The sequence below is a fragment of the Phoenix dactylifera genome, chromosome 16 (assembly GCF_051530095.1).
Source record: "Phoenix dactylifera cultivar Ajwa chromosome 16, Ajwa_hap1_PhDact_Kaust_v1.1, whole genome shotgun sequence".
NCBI lineage: Eukaryota > Viridiplantae > Streptophyta > Magnoliopsida > Arecales > Arecaceae > Phoenix > Phoenix dactylifera.
In genome coordinates this window covers 16,283,678-16,303,207 of record NC_143205.1, presented here as the reverse complement: position 1 = coordinate 16,303,207, position 19,530 = coordinate 16,283,678, and the positions used below count along the sequence as shown (strand labels likewise).

The window sequence follows — 19,530 nt, the reverse complement described above, 5'->3', positions numbered from 1 at the left end:
TTTTTGTTGAGTTTGTCCTAGTGGCAGAGCTGCGTACGGCGTGGAAGGGCCTTGTTCATGCTAGAGTGCACTTGGGGGCTCGGTGGATTCTGTTGGAGGACAATTCGGCCACAGTGTTGAGTGGATCAGTTGTGGGTATGTCAGACTAGATCTACACCTACTAATTTGGGATGCTTGCTACATGTTGGAGAGTCTTGACTCATTTAAGGTCGTACATGTATTCCAAAAAGTGAACAGTGCGGCAGACTGGGTCGCCTCCTTCGCAACACATCATTTCGGAGCCTTCTCTTGGAATGACACTGACTCCATTCTATGGGGACTAGTCCATGTATTTTGATTCTTCGTGGCTTACACACAACTCGTGAGATGCCGGTACAACAAAAAAAAAAAAAGAAAAGAAAAAAAAAACCAGCATCGCAACAAGAACCCAGATGTTCAGTTAGAAACAGCATCCGCTTTCATGCTCCTAACACCAAACACCGTGGTCGCCGCCCCACCTGCTCCCGCTTTCTGCTGGCCCCACCACAAAAAACCGGAAAAAATGTACGGCCACGCTTCGGCGTCGTTCTCCTAAACCGTCGCCACCTTTTCTCGCGGGGCAATCACAGGCACCGAACGAGTCAAAGTTCTTTACCAATGAAAACTTCCGCTCCCAACTCTGGTACCAAAGTGCTTCTTCTCAACGTTTCATTGGAGAATGGCGCTTCCGACTACCCCGACTATCCAACTATCTTAAGCCACATCGGATAATGTTAGGTTTGGTAACTTATTTGGGACTTATATAATCAACGTGACCGGACTCACATTCGAGTCACGTACGAAAGCAATTAGCGTAAGAACCAAACAGCAAATACTATATGTAACAAAGCGTTTACTCATACGCAACCTCATATCGTTGGTCCCACTTAATTAAATAGTTGCTGATTCGAGAAAGATCATGTTCACTGTTATGGAGGAAGTAGCTGATACAGGCTTCGCGAATTGAGAGGCCTCGTCACGTCCTGTAGGAAGCCATTTTCGTAAATATCTTATGCGTGGAGGGCTTTTTTTGGGTACCAACAGCGAACTAAGAAGACGCACGGCGAAGAAGAGCTGTCCCGCCTTTCGAAAGAACGCTTTTTTTTTTTCTGTTTCGCGCCGGATCTGAAAATCCTAGCATACCATCCTTCTTCTTCTATCTAGATCTCTAAAACCCTACAATTTCTTTTCCCCGAGATCGAATTTGATCTTCCGATCTCGAGATAACTGGAGATCTGGGGCACCGAGTGCCCCAGAACGATCTCGTTGGAGCTCCATACTCTCTTTCGTCAATGCCGGCGAAATCTGCACCCTAGAATCCCTTGATAGCTTCTCTTTCTTCTTCGCCTCCCAGGTTCCCTTTATTTTTTTTTTCGCTTGTTTTCCGATCGATTCAAGGCGGTCAGGGAGAGCTTTCTGTCCGGTAAGATCTTGGTCGGTCGGTCGGGATTCTAGGAGATCCAGGCGCTCTAGAATTTCTTCTCTAAAGATTACAGTTAATGTGGTAAGGATTTTGTTGGTATCTTTGCGGTTGGCTTCGAGGCATCTCCAGCTCCACGAATGGGGGCGCCGAAGGTCACCAAGCGGTGCACCGGCTGGCTGATCGTGCTCGTGGTCGCGGCTCTCGCGGTCACCGCGGCCGTGGTCGCCATTAAGAAGAAGACCCACCACCAGGAGGCGATTCCCGTTCCCGGACCGCCGGGGGCCATCAATCAGAAATATGCTGAAGCTCTCTCCGTAGCTCTGCAGTTTTTTCAAGTACAAAAATGTACCTTTCTTTATGTCTCTGCTCCTCTATGTTTATTCTAAAAATTAGTTCAAGATCTCTTTTTTTAATTCATTTTTGTGTTTCCTGAGCCGTGCCAGTGATTTCCTCGAGAAAAGCTCGTTTTTTCTTGTCCATATATGAAGGAATTGTTTTGGTGTTTGTGATTGTCTGCAGCGGGTAAGCTGGTCAATAACGAGATCCCTTGGAGAGGGGATTCTGGTTTAGATGATGGGAAAGAAGAGAAGGTGGACCTGTCAAAAGGGATGTATGATGCTGGCGATCATATGAAGTTCGGTTTCCCTATGGCTTTTACAGCGACGGTGTTGTCGTGGTCGATTCTTGAGTATGGAGATCAAATGAAAGCGGTGAAGCAGTTGGATCCAGCTCTAGATGCTCTGAAGTGGATCATGGATTATTTGATAAATGCGCATCCTTCTGATGATGTGCTTTATGTTCAGGTAAACTTGAACCTAAGTTCCCTGGCATATTGCTGATTCTTTAGTGTTTCAGTTCTCATGCTGAAAGAAACCTATAGTAGAAGCTGCATAGACAATTTTATCTCTCAGCATATATCAGTTCTAAAACCCTGCCACTGCTCGTTTTCTTGAGCTATATCTGTTATGGTTGAGTTTCAAGAGATGTTTTTGCGTTTATTTATGCCCACTGACCAGATTGTGATGCTTTAGTTCTATGCAACTAGGAAAGGTCAATTCATATACCTTGCGCTTCATCTATTGACTCTTTTATTCAATTTGATATTTGTTCTGGGTTATATAGGTTGCTTGAGCACTAGTTGTAGCCATCTTTGTGCATCTGAATGAATTGTTATTATGTTTTGTACATAGCCCAAAACTAGATGATACTTTGATCTTTCTCCCCAATACTACATAGAATCAATTTATGATTCTGCTGTAATTACACATGTTTTAAACTTTCAGCATCTCTCATCGCGTATAAATTGAACACAAACAGAATTAACCATATAACTAGGAATTTCCTTCTTGGTGACATCCGGACAAAGTATTATAAAATCTTTTCTGTTAATGAAAATTCTAAACTTCTGCATTTTGTTTTATTGCTTTACATATAATTGCAGGAAAAGTGTTCTTAAAGCACTGCTAAATTTTGTCACTCTTTCCTTGTAAAAAGTTTCTGGTATCCTCTTCTTGGCTCTTGCATGTAACATTTATCAAGATGCCAGCTGAAACAAGTTATTCTTTTTGGTAGGTGGGTGATACTGATTTAGATCACAAATGTTGGGACAGGCCTGAAGAAATGACCGAGAAAAGGCCTGTCACTCAAATTAACGAAAAAACTCCAGGAACAGAGGTGGCTGCTGAGACAGCTGCTGCTATGGCTGCAGCTTCCATGGTGTTCAAAACCGTCAATACCACCTATTCAGATTTGCTTCTTCAGCATGCCCAGCAGCTATTTACTTTTGCTGATACCTATAGAGGTTCTTACAGTGTCAGCATTCCACAAGTTCAGAAATTCTACAACTCTACAGGTTATCTGGATGAACTCTTGTGGGCAGCTAGTTGGCTTTATCATGCCACAGGAGATCAGATGTACCTTAGTTATGTTGCTGTCCAAAATGGAAATGCTTATGCTGACTGGGGAAGACCAACATGGTTCAGCTGGGATGACAAACGTGCTGGAACACAGGTAAATATATCCGTATCCTCAAAGTGCAGGGCCTGCCACCATACTTTCATATCTTTATGTAATTATTTAAGATTCATTATCTTGTCCTTTCAGCTTTTTTCTTTTATTTAAGATCTTCTTCACAATGCTTATTAGAGATGCAATTTATCTAATTATCTTTTATTGACAAAAAGTGGACAATGAGACAACATTTTATAGTTCTTGAATATGCTAGCTTCTAAACTCATATAGAACACTGGTGCACTTATGGAAATCTTGAAGACCGTATGATTCTGATTTGATTGTTATGTTACCATGAGTGGTTCATCCATGAAGATTTAACAACTCTGATATTTTCTAAATTTAATAGCAATCTTTCTGCAGGTTCTGTTGTCCAGAGTACATTTTTTTGGCTCAAAAGATTCCTCAAATGCGGAGCAGAAGGGTCTCCAGATGTACAGGAAAACAGCTGAAGCTGTCATGTGTGGTCTTTTACCAGATTCCCCTACAGCCACTAAGAGTAGAACAAATGGTATGCTTGGAAGACTTCATTTTATGTAAATCATAGACTAACAGAGCCATTTATGTCATATCTGGTTTTTATCTTATCTATGGAAATATTTTATATCAGCACATTGTACTTCTCTATGCTTATATTGACACCCTATGGGTCCAAGCCTGCTAAGATGATTTACGTGGGGGAATAGGGCTGAACTTTGTCACACTAACACACTATAGCTGTAAGATACAAATATTTCATACACTTTTTTCTAACAGTTAGCCTTTTTTTGTATTTCTAGCCATTTTCTCCATAAATCCAGAAGTTTATATCAATTGAAGGTCCAAGCCCAAAATTCATCCTTTCTAGATTATTATATGCCTTTATTGCTTGGAATTAGTATTTTCAAGATTCTTATCTGGAACTTTTGTACTTATTTTAGTTGTAACACTAAAGATATATGCATTTTTTTTTGATAAAATGGATAGATCATACTACTCTAGTATGAGTACATCCATGTAAGTTAGAGGATACAATAAAACGAAAAGAAAATGGGTAGCCTCGAGGCTATCCCACAACCAACCACCGGAATGCTGGGCCACATAAGAGGCAACCCAGTTAGCTATTCTGTTCACCATTCTGCAGATGTCTTGCAATAGCGAATGCTCGCCAACAGCTTCCATCAAGTTCTGAATCCAGCCCACCATTATCGCCGAGTCCCCCTTAAGTTGGATGTTGTCAGCTTTTGGTATATTTCTTGCATAGCTGATGCCCTCCCATGCAGTCCTTAGCTTCGCTCCAAGAACTGACACATCATAAATGCATCTGCCCCCAGCTGCCACCAATCTAGAGTCTGAGTCCCTGATCACGAATCCCGCTCCAACCTTATGTCCGTCATCAGACACGCTACCATCATAGTTGACCTTAAGAAAGCTTGAGAGTGGGGGCTCCTAAGAGACGAGTATCGTTCGAGTCGCTGCGGGAGCCTAACGATAGTCCTATATGTCCCTTGCTATCCCAAGATCACCCGTAGAGAAAGGCTGGAGAAGCTCGGCCGCATCAAGTAAGGCTCTGTCCGCCACATGCACAGGATGTTGCCTTCTATTCTCGAATACCCAAGTGTTCCTAGCAAGCCAAATATGGTACGCAACATAGGTTGCCCTGACACCTAGGTGGACCATGGTTGGCCTTCTTATGGTTCCTTTCAGTAAGGCCAAGAAAGCTTTAGTCGGTGCCATTTGCTGCAAAAATGCCAGGTTGGTCCCATAACACCTCCACACTTGAGCTGCCCTCGAGCATTGGAACAACACATGAGCCACCGACTCCTCTGCCGAACAGTCCATGCAGGAAGGGGGGAGCCTCAGTCCTCTATGCAATTTTTTTCCCTTGTAATTTTGTAACTAGAACTATGGGTATGTCTTATCCATGTTTGCCATGTAACTATCATCATTTGAACAATATCTAGAGTACAAATAAGCCAGCTATTGTGTTTTATCCATTTGATGGCTCCAATCATTTGATGGGGCTTAATGTTTAATCTCTCTCTCTCTCTCATTCTCTCACTGTCACACCTATATTCTTTATTGAACTACTTTGTTCCCAGATGCATGATACCCTCTTCTAGGGCACACAACCTAAATAATTTCTAAAGTTTGTCTAAAAATCCATGTTTTTTCTCCATTTAATGTCTTGGATCATTTTCTATGGTTATACATGGTAAAGTCTTTAACAGTGAATCATCTAATTGAAAAGTAAACAGTGCAGTTGCTCCTGCAATGTATTTCCATCAGATGGTCTTGGATCATGTATCATAGATCGTAAATAGAAAAATAAGAACACCCATTTTGATGTTTGCAAGCCCATATGCTCATGTTTTTCTTATGTGCAAACATTTGGATGATCTGAACATTGCGTACATATCAGATATGGATGCCTAGAAAACCATGCCCATGATGATTTGTTGTTTGATATTCTTTCTAAAGAAGGCCTTGTTCTTTGTCAAGGCAGGTGATTTTCAGCTCCTGTCAAGGTCTTCCCTATTGGTTGGGCTACAGTCTTCAATATAAACCTGCATCGAATATTGATCATCACCAAAGAAAGTGTCCACTAAATATCTCAATCAGTTTGTCACCTTGTCCTTGAGTAAAAGAGTTTGAAACTTTGAATACTTGTGTGTCACGCCCAAAGCTCTTATATTAATCATGACAAATTCAGCTTCTTTAGTTAAGCATTGGTAAAGACCTGTCCTGTTCAGTTTTTCCCAATCAAAGAATATCCAGTGTTTCTAGGACATTTTGAGTTAATTATAATGGATGTTTCTTTGCTAGTTATTTGCTTATAGAATTACATTATCTACGTTACTTAAATTTCTGATCATTACAGGTGGATTGATATGGATAGACCAGTGGAACTCTCTTCAGCATCCTGTTGCTGCATCATTCCTCGCTATAGTTTATAGTGATTACATGCTGACCTCCAGGACTGCAGAAGTTCAATGCAGTGGGGAGACCTTTACACTCATGGATCTCCGCAAATTTGCTATATCCCAGGTGATTTTCTGTCACAACCTAGGACCTCATCCAAAAAGGCTAGTTGGAAAGTATTATTTGGGTTCTTTGATCCTGTATAAGTATCTGAGTTCTATGCAGCGAATAACCGATGCGGGACTAAACACATGCTCGCACGGGTTCTCACATACTTCTCTCGTTTAAGCCTTGACGTCTTCATCAGGCTAAAGATTCAAATTCATATAAATCTAATTATAAGCACCATGATCGACCTATGGTCAGCCTCAATAGGTCCGTGTTGCAGTATTCCCTAGTTCACATAAGTTATAAATCTAGTCCGCTTTGATACCATTTTGTCACAATTCAGGACCTCACCTAAAAAGACTAGTCGGAAAGTATTATTTGGATTTTTTGATCTTGTATAAGTACCTAAGATTTATCCAGCGAATAACCGTTGTAAGACTAAACACGCCCGCATGGGTCATCACATTTTTCATTGCAGTTTTGATTTTAGTATGGCTAGCAATAAGCTTCTTGCTGATTCAGATCAACTCTGGAAATCTTCTCTTCCGCTAGGATGTAGTCTGGGTTACTTATTCATCCTAGGAAGCAGGGAGAAAAACCTCAGAGGTTGTATGATAATGACACACATCCAACCCTGCTGTGTCTTGGTTATATGTATAGCCGTATAAACTCCCAAGGCCTTTTTAGTATCAAAACAAGTCTAATTTTCTTTGAAACTGTTGGCTTTTGTTATCAGGCTGATTACATATTGGGCGATAACCCGATGAAGATGAGCTACCTTGTCGGATATGGGAGCAGCTATCCCCGACAGGTGCACCACAGGGGAGCATCAATTCCAGTGAATGCCAACACTGGCTGCAAGGGCTGGCAGTGGCTTTCATCAGCTGATCCTAATCCAAACGTTGCCACAGGAGCAGTTGTTGGTGGACCTTTCAAGAACGACTCCTACATCGACCTCCGAAATAATTCCATGCAGGGTGAGCCTAGCACCTACAGCAGTGCTTCTCTGGTGGGCTTGTTATCTGGCCTGGTCACTACCTCATCCGTTGCTCAATCTTTCACCTGATCTATTATCCTTCTTGATAGTCTTGTTGCCTCTGTAATATATGTGAAATCCTATTGTGACGTCATTCAGTGAAACCTATCACCGCTGCGGGCTACAGTGTATATGGTGAGCATTCTCAAGCAGTTGGTTTCGTTGTAAATGCTGCATCTGTGGATCGGTGTACTGGCTGCAGAAGCAATATTTGGTGTACATGTATCAAGATACATAGCAAAATATTATCATGAATACTTATTTATGCCTTTGCCCTGGAAACATCCAAAGCAAGTGTGAACTAATCTTTAAGCTGGCTATCTGTTGGTTGGAGTTCAATCATGCGTTCAACCTGTGGCATCATTAACTGAACCAGGTGAATAGCCAAACTGTAAATGGTATATGAAAGCATTGAACAGATTTTTTGGTGTATGTATGTTGATTACCTACAGCTGGTGAAATTCTTACCCTATTGATCAAGGGCAGGTGCTTATTATGATAGTTCTAGTTGTTCCCTATACAATGGATGGTCCAACTCTTACTAAAAGGGTGTTTATGATTAAGTTTTTCTTTATCATTTATACACATCGTTTCATGAGAATTGTTGGTAGATAAACCTCTCCCTTCCTCCCTCTCTCAATTAAGATGCTGAAAGTAATGGCCAAGAGAAGGTAGTAGCTTCACCAAGGCTTTCTTTTGTGTCTCTCTGCTTTTAGCACCAATAAAACCTGCACATATTTTCTAAATTTTTCAGTGTATTCTAATATGTTTGGGTTCTTTCCATGCATTGGAAATTTTCTTATAATAATTCTTTAGCATTGTGAAGCTTTCTAGATCCAAGTATTAACTTACGATCCCTTCTCAAGTTTCCTCCAGGACATGGAAAGCAAGTCATTATTCTTACCTTTATAACCATGATCAAGGAAAGGAAGCTTGCTGGCTGATGATGGTATATGATGCTCCCTCTATCTTACTGTCCACTCAAAGCCCCCTTTAAAGCAAAGCATGGAACTGAGGGAAAAAAGAAAACAAACATGACCACATTTCAACTCACCTTATGATTATATCCACCCAAACAAAGGTGCATTCAGGACAGGAAGGCAAACAGTATCCACCCAAAAATCCCGGCAACATCTCATGGAACTCTTCTTATTCAGATGAAAGCATTCAATTGATCAACCAGAATAAAAGCCTGCCCCCCATCAACCCAGAGTGCGTTGCCCACTGTTGAGACATGGTACCCAGAGACTGGTCCAAACTCCTGAGACCTTGGTAAGTGGTGCCTCTGTTTCTTGTTCTGTTCCACCTTAAAGCTCCACCATTTTACCCTTTAATAAAGGGTGGCCCTTTCTCTTTTCTAGTCCTGCGACTCTATCCTTCATAGAATTGATGATTGATAACATTAGAGAGGGAATTAGAGAAAGGAATGCGTCCATATCGAACCATTGTCTTGTGGTACGTCCAGAAAAAAAGGTACGAAAAATCGTAATCATAGACCGGCCCAGGTGTTTATCAAATGGACGGAATCTGATCTGTCCCTGACTTGCCGTATCATCATACCTTTTCCTTCATGCATGCACGTCTGGTGCGCCGTCCAGGGGCCAAAAAGGTCGACAGACGTCCGTCCGATCCATACACCCCACGCTAATCTGTACCACAGCGGATGATTGTGGAATCTAGAGTACGAATTAACCGGTGTTTCGATTTTTGAATGGCTAAACAAAGGAGAGTTTTGGGCCGCTGCGCGCTTCTCGTCTTCGCTTCGTCTGTTTCCGACGGGTGCGGCGGTTCGAAGCCCCTCTCTCTCTATATATATAACCCACTGCACGCCGTTCGTTTTTTTCGGAGCCGATCTCTTTTTTTTTTTTCTCTCTTTCTCTCGTTCGCTCGCTCGATCACTCGTCGCAGGAGCCTCTCTTATCATTAGCGAGAGGTCGGATAAATATTACGAACAGTCTCTCGATTTCCCTATATTTTTTTCCGTCTTTTGATGAATGGTTTTATGATCGAATCCGCCTCGGATTCTTTGTTCTGCTTTGTTTCTTGATTCACTTGGTTTTTCATTTTCATTTTTTTTTGTTTGTTTTCTTGATGAATACTGGTACATTGTGGAATAGTTGATGGGTTTTTTTTTCGTGAATATTTCTTTTTTTTTTCGTCTTTCCTCCCTTTTGCTCCAGGAGTGATTTACTCGGATCCTTCAAGTTGGATTTACGATGATAAATTGGCTTTTGATTTTTATTAAATATGATATGCCCTAGATTTTGGTTGTTTTTGGCCCTTTGTTGTCGATTGGTGATAAATGTGCTTATGTTCTTGATTTATATAACATAGATCCTGCATTATTTGGCTTTGCTGTTATTATAAACGATTGAAGATGCATTTATTAGTAATTTGATTTAAACTTCTCTTCGTTTGATCAGGTCAGTGATAAAGAGAGCTCCTGCGGTTCTTGTTTTTTAGTGCCAAGATGATGGGGTCATTTCTCACTAGAGTGTTTCTGTAAGACATTTCTACGATTCCTACCTGGATTTTCTTGAAATGGGCCTTATGTTATCTGCATTTGAAAAATTAAAATAAAGTGAACGCTAAATGTGATCTTGGTGCATTTGTATTGACAGAATGATCCTTGGCTATGTCTATCCGGCATATGAATGCTATAAAACTGTGGAATTGGACGAGCCGGAGATCGAGCAGCTGCGATTTTGGTGTCAGTACTGGTAAGTTCCTCTCCTTGTCTATTGTAATTGAAGATTGGATGCAATGTTTTTGGCTAAAAGAAGATATTTTATTTTGATTTCTTGTAGGATTTTAGTTGCTGTACTGACAGTCTTCGAGAGGGTTGGAGATACTTTCATTTCATGGTAAACATGATTTATTTATTCATGAAGAAAATTTCATAACATGAGTTTATTTTATCTGCGGTTAATTGTATGCTGGATTCCCTGTTTTCTTGATTTTGATGTGAACCTTATCTTGCTTTTGTGAAGGTTGCCAATGTACAGCGAAGCAAAGTTGGCATTCTTTGTGTATCTCTGGTATCCTAAAACAAGGGTATGGCATTACGCCTATTAGATTTCATCAGTTGATATTCTTTCTCCCATATGTATTCTGATTAGGTTTTGACAGGGCACGACATATGTCTATGAGACATTCTTTCGGCCATTTATGTCAAAGCATGAGACCGAGATTGATCGTAGTTTGCTTGAGCTGAGAACGAGGGCTAGTGACATTATGATGCAGTATTGGCAAAAGGCTTGGAGCTATGGCCAGACAAGGTTTTTTGAAATTTTGCAATATTTTGCCTCACAATCACAGGCACCAAGAACTCAACCTGCTCAGGTATCCACCGACAAGGAGGAATAGTCATCAATTTCGTTCTCATTTATGTACACGCCACCAGTTTTATCCCAAATTTCTCATGTATGACCATGATCATTTCTTGATAGTTTGTGTAGTGAATAGCAACCTTATGCCGCATGCCAAACAACTCCCCTCGTGGTTCCCATTTAGACAACTGTACAGAACCACCAAACAACTCCCCTCAATTTGTGGTTTCCATTTAGACAACTGTACAGAACCATAGGAATCTGGTGGGTTATGTTATGTGCTATTCGCCTACATCTGTGTGTCTTGCAAGTTGCAATATGTGTTAGTGCATAAATGTAGAAAAGAAGGCTGTAAATAATAAAAAATTGATTATTTGAGTTTGTTTATGATTTTTTAATATATAGAAGTTGTGTGAACAAACTGCTTGATCTTGCGGCACCAAAAAAAGTTACTGCTGATTGTGAATGTTTTGCAATGCGGAGAGATGATTAAAGATACCACTGGATGTGAATGTTATGGAATACTAAGAGATAATTTAAATTTATCATTGAGATGTGAATGTTATGCAATACTAAGAGATGATTAAAGTCAAGGTTTTAACTCCTTGTGGGATAGGGCTATCTTGGATGTACCATCCCGTTCTTGCGAGAAATGGGACCCGGACAAGAGCAAGATTCCAAACCCATCCAAGCAAAAAAAGAAGAAGAAAGAGGAAAGAGGAAGGAAAAGAAGACAAGGAAAAAAAAAGGAAGGAAAGAAGAAGAAAACGGAACGAAAGAAAGGAAGGAGGAAGAAAAAGAAAGAAAAGGAGGAAGAAAGGAAAGAAAGAATAAGAGAAGGTAGAAGTCAAGAAAAAAAGAAGGCGAGAAAGATAGAAGGTACCCATAGGACGCTCGACAGGGATGGCCATTAGGGGTGAGCAGTGAGGCATCCTATTCTATGGAGAAACTAGGACACCCTCGTTCCATGGGATCTAAAATTTTGCTTAAAGTTACCACTGATTGTGAATATTATTGCATAAGTTATATTGAAATTGAGATTTCTAAGCATACTCAAGATATCATGAGGTGATACCAAGTTTAAAGATTTCCTAATTAAATAATGTTAAAAAAATGTACGTCCTCATGTTTATCATGTCTTGAATGCATAATGCTTGTTCATGTTTTCGTGATTCCTGAGGGGTGGTTGGAGGAGTGGAATGGTGTAGGAAGGGTAGGAGAGGAGAGGATGATAGTAAGGTTAGAATGTGGTTCGATCGAATGAAAGAAAGTGAAGTAAATAGAGTGGCGAGATGCTATAGTTGTACTATTGGTTATTGAACTGCCTTGCTAGATGAGATATTCAATTGATTAACGGCTATTATGTGGTTGCTATGTTCATTCTAGAACCAACATTTTGCAAGAACGAAGAACAATTTGGAAGTGATAGAGAAGGGGGAATTAATTGGAGTCTTCACTGTAATAAATTTTCCCCCTACACATCCCATGTTGTACATGTTTCATGTGTGCACTTTGGTGATAGGGAAGGGGGAATTAATTTGAGTCTTCACTATATTAAATCTTGCCCCCTTTACATTTTATGCTATACATGTTTCATATGCGCATGTGGTTAGCAAAAAATGGCATTGGTTAAAATAGTAATGGCATGATTTAGAAATAAAGGATGTCTATCTGGAAGATTTGAGTAGTTGAGAATTTTTAGCTCTATGACATGAGTACTTCTTTGCTACATTTTCTTTTCTTGATGTTAAGATCTAAGTAGTTGACATTTGTTAGGTCTACGGGTGTAATCGAGCCGAGTCGAGTTGAGTAGTTAGAGGCTCGAAAGCCCGAGCTCGGCTCAATTCAAAATGCTTGAGCTCAAAACTGGACTCAAGATCGATCGAGCCAATATCCAAGCTTGAGCTTGACTCGATAAAAAAAAACAACACTCGGGATCAACTTGAATATCAACCAAACCATATTCGAGTTTGAGTTCAAGCTCGAATTTGAGCCTTGGTCATTTTTAAAAAATATAGTTAAAACAAAATATAACATAATATTATATTTTAAAATACTAAATTAATAATATATTATAAATAAAATATAATATTTTTTAAAGTATATATACTCGATTAGGCTCGTTAGTCTTCGAGCCGAGTATTTTGCTACTCAAGCTTGACTCGAAAAACTGTTTGAACTACTCGAGCTCGGTAATAGTCGAGTGGAGTCGAGCTTGCACTTGAGTTGAGCTTGAGCAGCTCGCAAGTTGCTCGGCCATTTACACCCCTAGTTAGTTCTATGCTACGATGTTGCAAGAAAACATGGATTGGCATGAGTATCATGCTGGTGAAGCATGTGTGCATAGCACTTGGAAGTTGGGGGAATTGGTATCATGCATGCTGGTAGGTGTCAAGCACTAACCATTGCATAGCATAGCATGACATGCGCCAACTATTCTGATGCGAAAGTTATGCAGAAATTTGTAGCAATATGGGGTGATGTGGAAGTTGCGAGACAGAAATTAAAAGAAAATTTGCACTAGCACTAAGTTTGCCTTTGATATGAAATTTTTGGTGAATAAGTGAGCTGATTTCAAATAGTTAGGTTAGCTATATCCTAATTCTCATTATGGTGTTGTCAATATCATGATTGCATCATAATCTTTGAGGGAGTTGGATTGGATTAGGTCATGAATTAGATTACAGGGCACAAAATTTTCTTCAATTTCTCTTAAATGTTGGAGAAAAGAATGTATGCAGAAATAGGCCTGTGTAAAAAAGAAAGGGATATGCAAGACATCATCAACAATATTGTCAACATTATTAGATTCAATATGCAAAATCAAGGGATAAACAAGCGATCATCAACATCAACGTCATCAATATCATATTTGATATGTAAAGATCATTTCATTTCCTTCTGCCCCATGATGAATAAAGAGTGTTTCTTTCTCCACTAGCTAAACCTTATGCAAAGTCTTTATAGTGAATTGTCTCACATTACAAAAAATGTGATTTGTACCAAAGCATGCTATGCTCTCCAAATGGATCGACAACTAACTTTATGTTTGGTTTCCAAGAATGAAAAACAATTGGGATGGGAATTAGAATGGAATGGGAATGGAAGTGAGAGAATCAGAGTCGTGATTCCCATTTCAATATTTGGAGATGAAACAAAGGAAATGCATGGAAAAGGACTAGCAATTCATTTTCCAGTAGTTGATTTAACTAGTTATGTATCACAATATAATCAATTTTATATTGAATATATCATTAACTAGATAATCAAAGTAATTCTATAATAATGATTTCTGTAGATCTTTTGGGGGGCTGCCTATTTTTTTGTGTTCCTCTTTACGACTTATAATTTGTTCTCCTTTTTTCAATTTTATTATTTTATTATTTTTATATTATTTAAATTTTATATTTGAAATTTAATATCTTATTTTTAATTGTAATATTATTTTTTTTAAACTATTTTTTCCATTTTGTTCTTTTTGAGTTTTTAATTAACATATTCTTTTATAACTTTTTAATTATTTATTTTAATTAATTTTTAGTATTTATCTGATATATTTATTTTTATTTAATACTATTTAATAATTTATATTTAAATTTTATTGTTTTTCTTTAGCATGCATTTCATAATGTTCATTTTCTAATGTATAATACATTGTAAATTTTTAAGTAACAACTGCTATAATATTATAATGTACACTACTTGATATGTCCACTATTTTCGAATATAATATAATTTTATTTAAAATAATATTCAAATTATTTATTTTTATTCTATATAACAACATTAATAGTTAATTCATATCAAATAAGTTATTTATTTTTATTTTATGTGATAAATATTGTTAATTAGTCCTTGACCAAGCAGATCATTCGTTCCCAATTTCATGGAGGGAACACCATGCAAAGGAATTCCATTTTAAAAAAATGCTAGAAGATATATGAAAATTTGACCCTACGTTTTAGCTCTTGCACATTCTAAGTAGATTGCTAATTTTATGTTTTAGGAACTTGTTAATGGTGAATTAGTTATTATAGAAAAACAAACGAATGGATCTTAAAAGATGGATACTCTAATTATTTTCATATGTATTATTGTTATTTTGATTTGGATCTTACCATCCAAGTTTGAAGGCCCCGTCTGATCTTGATGCATGGATCTGATCCAACTTACTGAAGGACTTTTAGATCCAAATCATGGAATTGTATTATCTTGACAATAGTGTTGATTATGAACCTCTTGGATCCATTGTTAAGGAACAATTTTCCATATATGTTACTATGGCTTAAGTTGTGCGAAAGACATGCCTATTACTTGTTACTCAAGAGTGAATGGCATGCTTATTGGAACTTGATGTTGAACAGTATTAGTGGAATTACTTATTGTGTCAATTTAAAATTTGTTTTGATAAATTGGTGCTGTTGTTTTAGACACATATATGAAGAATCTTGACCGTTCTTCTTCTTTTTTCTTTTTCTATTTTGAAGCTTGTTTTATAGCTTTGTCTAGGGGCGTGCATGGATCGGGTCGGGTCGGTTTGGAGCTAAATCCAAAACCAAACTAATTTAAACCGGTTTCCTAAAACAGAAACCAAAATCAAACCGACCATCTACAAAAACTGCTTAAAACCAATCCAAAAAATTCAGTTCAGTTTAACCCAAGGACCACTATGCTGGAACCGAGGCCCGAACTAGTTGCTTGGCAGCACAGATTGGTACGGCCTCGTGTTGTTCCGTGTCGGGCTCGTATCGACACAGTAAAGGGGGCGGAGAAGAGGGAGAATGGGAGAGAGGAAAAGAGAGAGAGAAGGGGGAGAGAGGGAGGGAAGAGGAGGGTGGTAGAGGGGCGACGGAGGAGGTGGAGGCCGAAGGGAGGGAAGAGAAGGAGGGTGGTAGAGGGGCGACGGAGGAGGCGGAGGCTGGCCGGCCTCCGCCTCCCTCTGTCTTCCTTCCTCTCCCTCTCCCTCCCCCTCCCTCCCCCTCCCTCCCCTGCTCACTCTCTCGCTTTTCTTCTCCTTGCTTCTCCTTCTCCCCCTCTATCGCTGGTTTCTCGTTTTGGTTGTTGGAACTGTCCTGGTCTGTTGTCGGTACAACTTGACACACTCCGAACTGAGCGGTTCGGAACAATTCCGCTGACCATGGTTTAACCGGGTTGAGTCGGTTTGAATATATATATTTGTATATTTACACATGAGTCAGGTTGGGTTGGGTCGATTTGAATTGGTTTTTTGAAAACTCAAACCTTTAACTGAACTGATTTTTTTTTTTTTTGGTTCAACACTTTCTCAAACTGAAACAAAACTGAATTAAAAAAAATAATATAAATTGAACCGAAAAGACTAGTTCGGATTGGGTTCGTAGTTTGGCCAGTTTTTTACGCACCCCCCTAGTTTCGTCTCCCTCGATAATCAATAATTTTCTTTCGTGCACTTGTATATCATATGTTCACATTTTTTATCATGGATGGGGTTTGGAAATAACTCTTCCAAATCCAATCATGTTTATTCCTTTTAACTCAAATGGGTAAAGTTTCTTATTTTCCCTGTCCTGCCTTATAAGGGATGGTGCTCCATTCTCTATACTTTACAGGTCCAGTGAATGTATATGCTTCTTCAGCAACATAGGTTAACGTAGGTAAGAAAAAAAGGATGACACACCATAATGTCCACTTGTAGTCCTTCGAGCAATCCTATGTTCTTAGACTTTATCTTGCAAGGTGTGAACAGTTATGATTCTCCTTGATAAAGTGTGGTATCTGCAGGATCCAATTCTTTCTATCAGGTCCAACCATTTTTAAAAAAGAATGCTAGGTTTCCCTGGGAGAATTATAAGTCTTTCATCTCCAATTCCTTGCCTTCTCTATTTCCTGTTCTAATTGTACACTGATAAGGAGATTATTGCACATGTTGCTTCAGGTTTTTCCTCATCCATACCAATACCAATTGAGATCTTGATGAAGAGCATGTTGTAGATCAAATACGCTCCATTCTAGAAGCCTTAGTTTGCCAATTAAAATTTTATTGTATATTTATGTATATATAATTTGCATGTATACATTTATATATATCTTGGAAAGAATCCTTCTTGGACTCAAGGCACTCAACTTTGCATTTTGTGATGCAGTTGTTCAGCACCCAATTCACCTCCTTTTTTTTTTTTTGAATCTCATTCTTGCAGTAACATATCACATTATTTTCACATGCATTTGTATATTGAGACTACGTAGCCTACCTCTCCCATCCTACACTGAATATTAATGCATCCATAAGTTGTAGACTATTCTACACCATGTTTCCACTGCATGCTAATCTCTGTTCTCATTTGTGTGTAATGACCTTAGGTTAAAAGTCCAAATACCTTGATAGCTTTTGGATCTCATTCTTGCAGTAACATATCACACTATTTTCACATGCATTTGTGTATTGAGCCTACATAGCCTACCTCTCCTATCCTACATTGAATATTAATGCATCCACAAGTTGTAGACCATTCAACACCATGTTTCCACTGCATGCTAATCTCTGTTCTCATTTGCGTGTAATGACCTTCGGTTAAAAGTCCAAATACCTTGATAGCTTTTGGATTATCATTCTTGCAGTAACATTCACATGCATTTGTGTATTGAGCCTACATAGCCTCCCTCTCGCATCCTACATTGAATATTAATGCATCAATAAGTTGTAGACTATTCAACACCATGTTTCTACTGCACGCTAATCTCTGTTCTCATTTGCATGTAATGACCTTCAGTTAAGAGATGAAACATCTAGACTGATTCTGCTCAAGTACTCACTGTTTTTTTTTTTTTTTTTTTTTGTGGGGGGGGGGGGGGGGGGTTGCTTATTTTGATCATCTAATTTGTCAACTGAGTGGTATCCAATTTTCTCACAAGCGCATTATCAGCTTATCCACCATTCTTACTTTAGAATCACATGGTTCTCATGCCAAAATGTGTTCCGGAATTTTAATGCCTATATTTCACGCTTACCTTTATCATGTTGCCACTGTTGATACAAAGAATGTATTTTGTTTCCATTCGTCAACTGTATTGTCAATTTTGAATTATCTCGAGATGGTGAAGGCATGTAGGCTTTTTTTGCTTGGTATTTTAGGCATCATTTCATTTCACAGCAGTTTTTTCCAAGTATTCCAATGTTTGATTCCATTTGATGTCGCTTACATGCTGTAGCTTCTGATGCCTCTTAGCTTAAATTGTTCTGATCATTCGAGATGATTTTTAGATTTATCCAGCAACCTTCACCAAACTATGTTATGTTTCTGAGACTTGGATATCCTGTTTCATCGATCTTATTGTAACCGCAGCAGCAGCAACGACATCAATCACAGCAAATCTATCAAGCACATCCAGCAGCTCCTGCTCTCCAACCAGCAGCCTCTCAGGAACCTCAACGGCCAGACCAAGCACCTCTCAGCCCCAGTAAGAGCCAGCTGCAAGAACAACCCACAAAGGTTGGTGGCCTTTCCCTGGCTGCCTCTGCAGCCAGGCAGCCACAAGCGTCGTCAGTTCCCAGCCCAGGTGCTTCAGGGACTGCCAGCCATACAGCTCCAAGTAAAGAACCAACACTGGTCGACGCAGCCACCTCTACATCAAAGGAAGTCTCGAATCCCCCAGCACAGGAGACTGCCATGGAGGAGGCAATCCGCATGACCCGTGGCAGATTGAAAAGACGAGCTGCCATGGTTGTTAGGGTGTGATTGCTTTTATTTCTAGCATAGTTAGGTGCTTTTTGGTGGCAGAGGGCAAAAAGACTGACTGTTAGAAATCTAATTGGCTTGATTGGTAGGATTTCGAATTTCACCCACTGTAAATAAATGACCTTTGTAATTGGCTTGATTGTTAAGTAGCTAGTTCTTATTAAGATAACATTGATACAGAACTCAGTAGAGACCAGCTAGCTTTATGGTTTATGATGAGCTTTTGAACAATTTTGATGGTGATAATGGAGGTCACTCAAGCTCATAAGAGGCCATGATGATGCAGATGGAAGCATAGGCAAACTTATTGAGCTAGAAAAAGGAATCGATCGGGTCACAACCATTGATGCGATCGGTCATATTTGGCGACAAATCTGTTAAGTTGCATTAATCCTTGCTAGCCATGAGGCAAGAGGACTGTTTAGCAATGGCGGGTCTGGTTTGAGTCAGGCCGAGTTGATAACCTACGCTAGCCTTGTGCAACTCTGATAATGCAGCTTCAAGGTGAGAAAAAAATAATGCTACAAAGAAACCAGTCATACTCAAAGATTATGTTTGTTCTGGATATAAAAAAAAAAGTTAAAAAAGGAAAAAAAGTACCAATTGATTAGTAATGCTATAAGTTTTCCTAATTTATTTGGATGTAATTCTATAATAACTTCACGGTGGTAGGGGAGTCTTTTAGATTGTGTTGGATTCTCACATGCATATCACATTCTGTTGGCATTACGACATCTAAGGCAGAGGCTATCTTCTGTTGGCTTGGCAGCTTTATCTTCAACTACCCTTAGTGATATTTAGAATTCTGGGCTTACGAGGTCTATTATGGCAGATGTGCAGCAGAATTTTGGGTATCAAAGCCCTTCCTTTGGCCCCATTACCTGAACTCTCTCTCTCCCTCTCCCTCTCCCTTCCTCCCTCCTTGGGTATTTAAGCCATCTGCACATTTGTGAATTTGATGAGGAAGGGACAGAAAAACATGCCTACCTC

At 39.3% G+C, this 19,530-nt stretch overlaps 2 protein-coding genes across 2 annotated transcripts; both read left to right on the top strand.

The window, feature by feature from the left end:
* The first annotated feature begins 956 nt into the window (after window positions 1-956).
* On the top strand, window positions 957-7,778 carry LOC103706356 (endoglucanase 24). The gene is made up of 6 exons (XM_088712586.2): window positions 957-1,786; window positions 1,961-2,244; window positions 3,014-3,451; window positions 3,815-3,962; window positions 6,312-6,478; window positions 7,197-7,778. Exons 1-6 carry the CDS (start codon window positions 1,579-1,581, stop codon window positions 7,524-7,526), a joined length of 1,575 nt encoding a protein of 524 aa, XP_088568712.1. The 5' UTR covers window positions 957-1,578; the 3' UTR covers window positions 7,527-7,778.
* Window positions 7,779-9,291: 1,513 nt separating this feature from the next.
* On the top strand, window positions 9,292-18,830 carry LOC103706357 (putative HVA22-like protein g). Its single transcript, XM_008790427.6, has 7 exons — window positions 9,292-9,429; window positions 9,920-9,998; window positions 10,118-10,216; window positions 10,304-10,360; window positions 10,487-10,550; window positions 10,626-10,838; window positions 18,148-18,830. The coding sequence occupies exons 2-7, from the start codon at window positions 9,967-9,969 to the stop codon at window positions 18,538-18,540; spliced, it is 858 nt and encodes a 285-aa protein (XP_008788649.4). The 5' UTR covers window positions 9,292-9,429; window positions 9,920-9,966; the 3' UTR covers window positions 18,541-18,830.
* The last annotated feature ends 700 nt before the right edge of the window (window positions 18,831-19,530 follow it).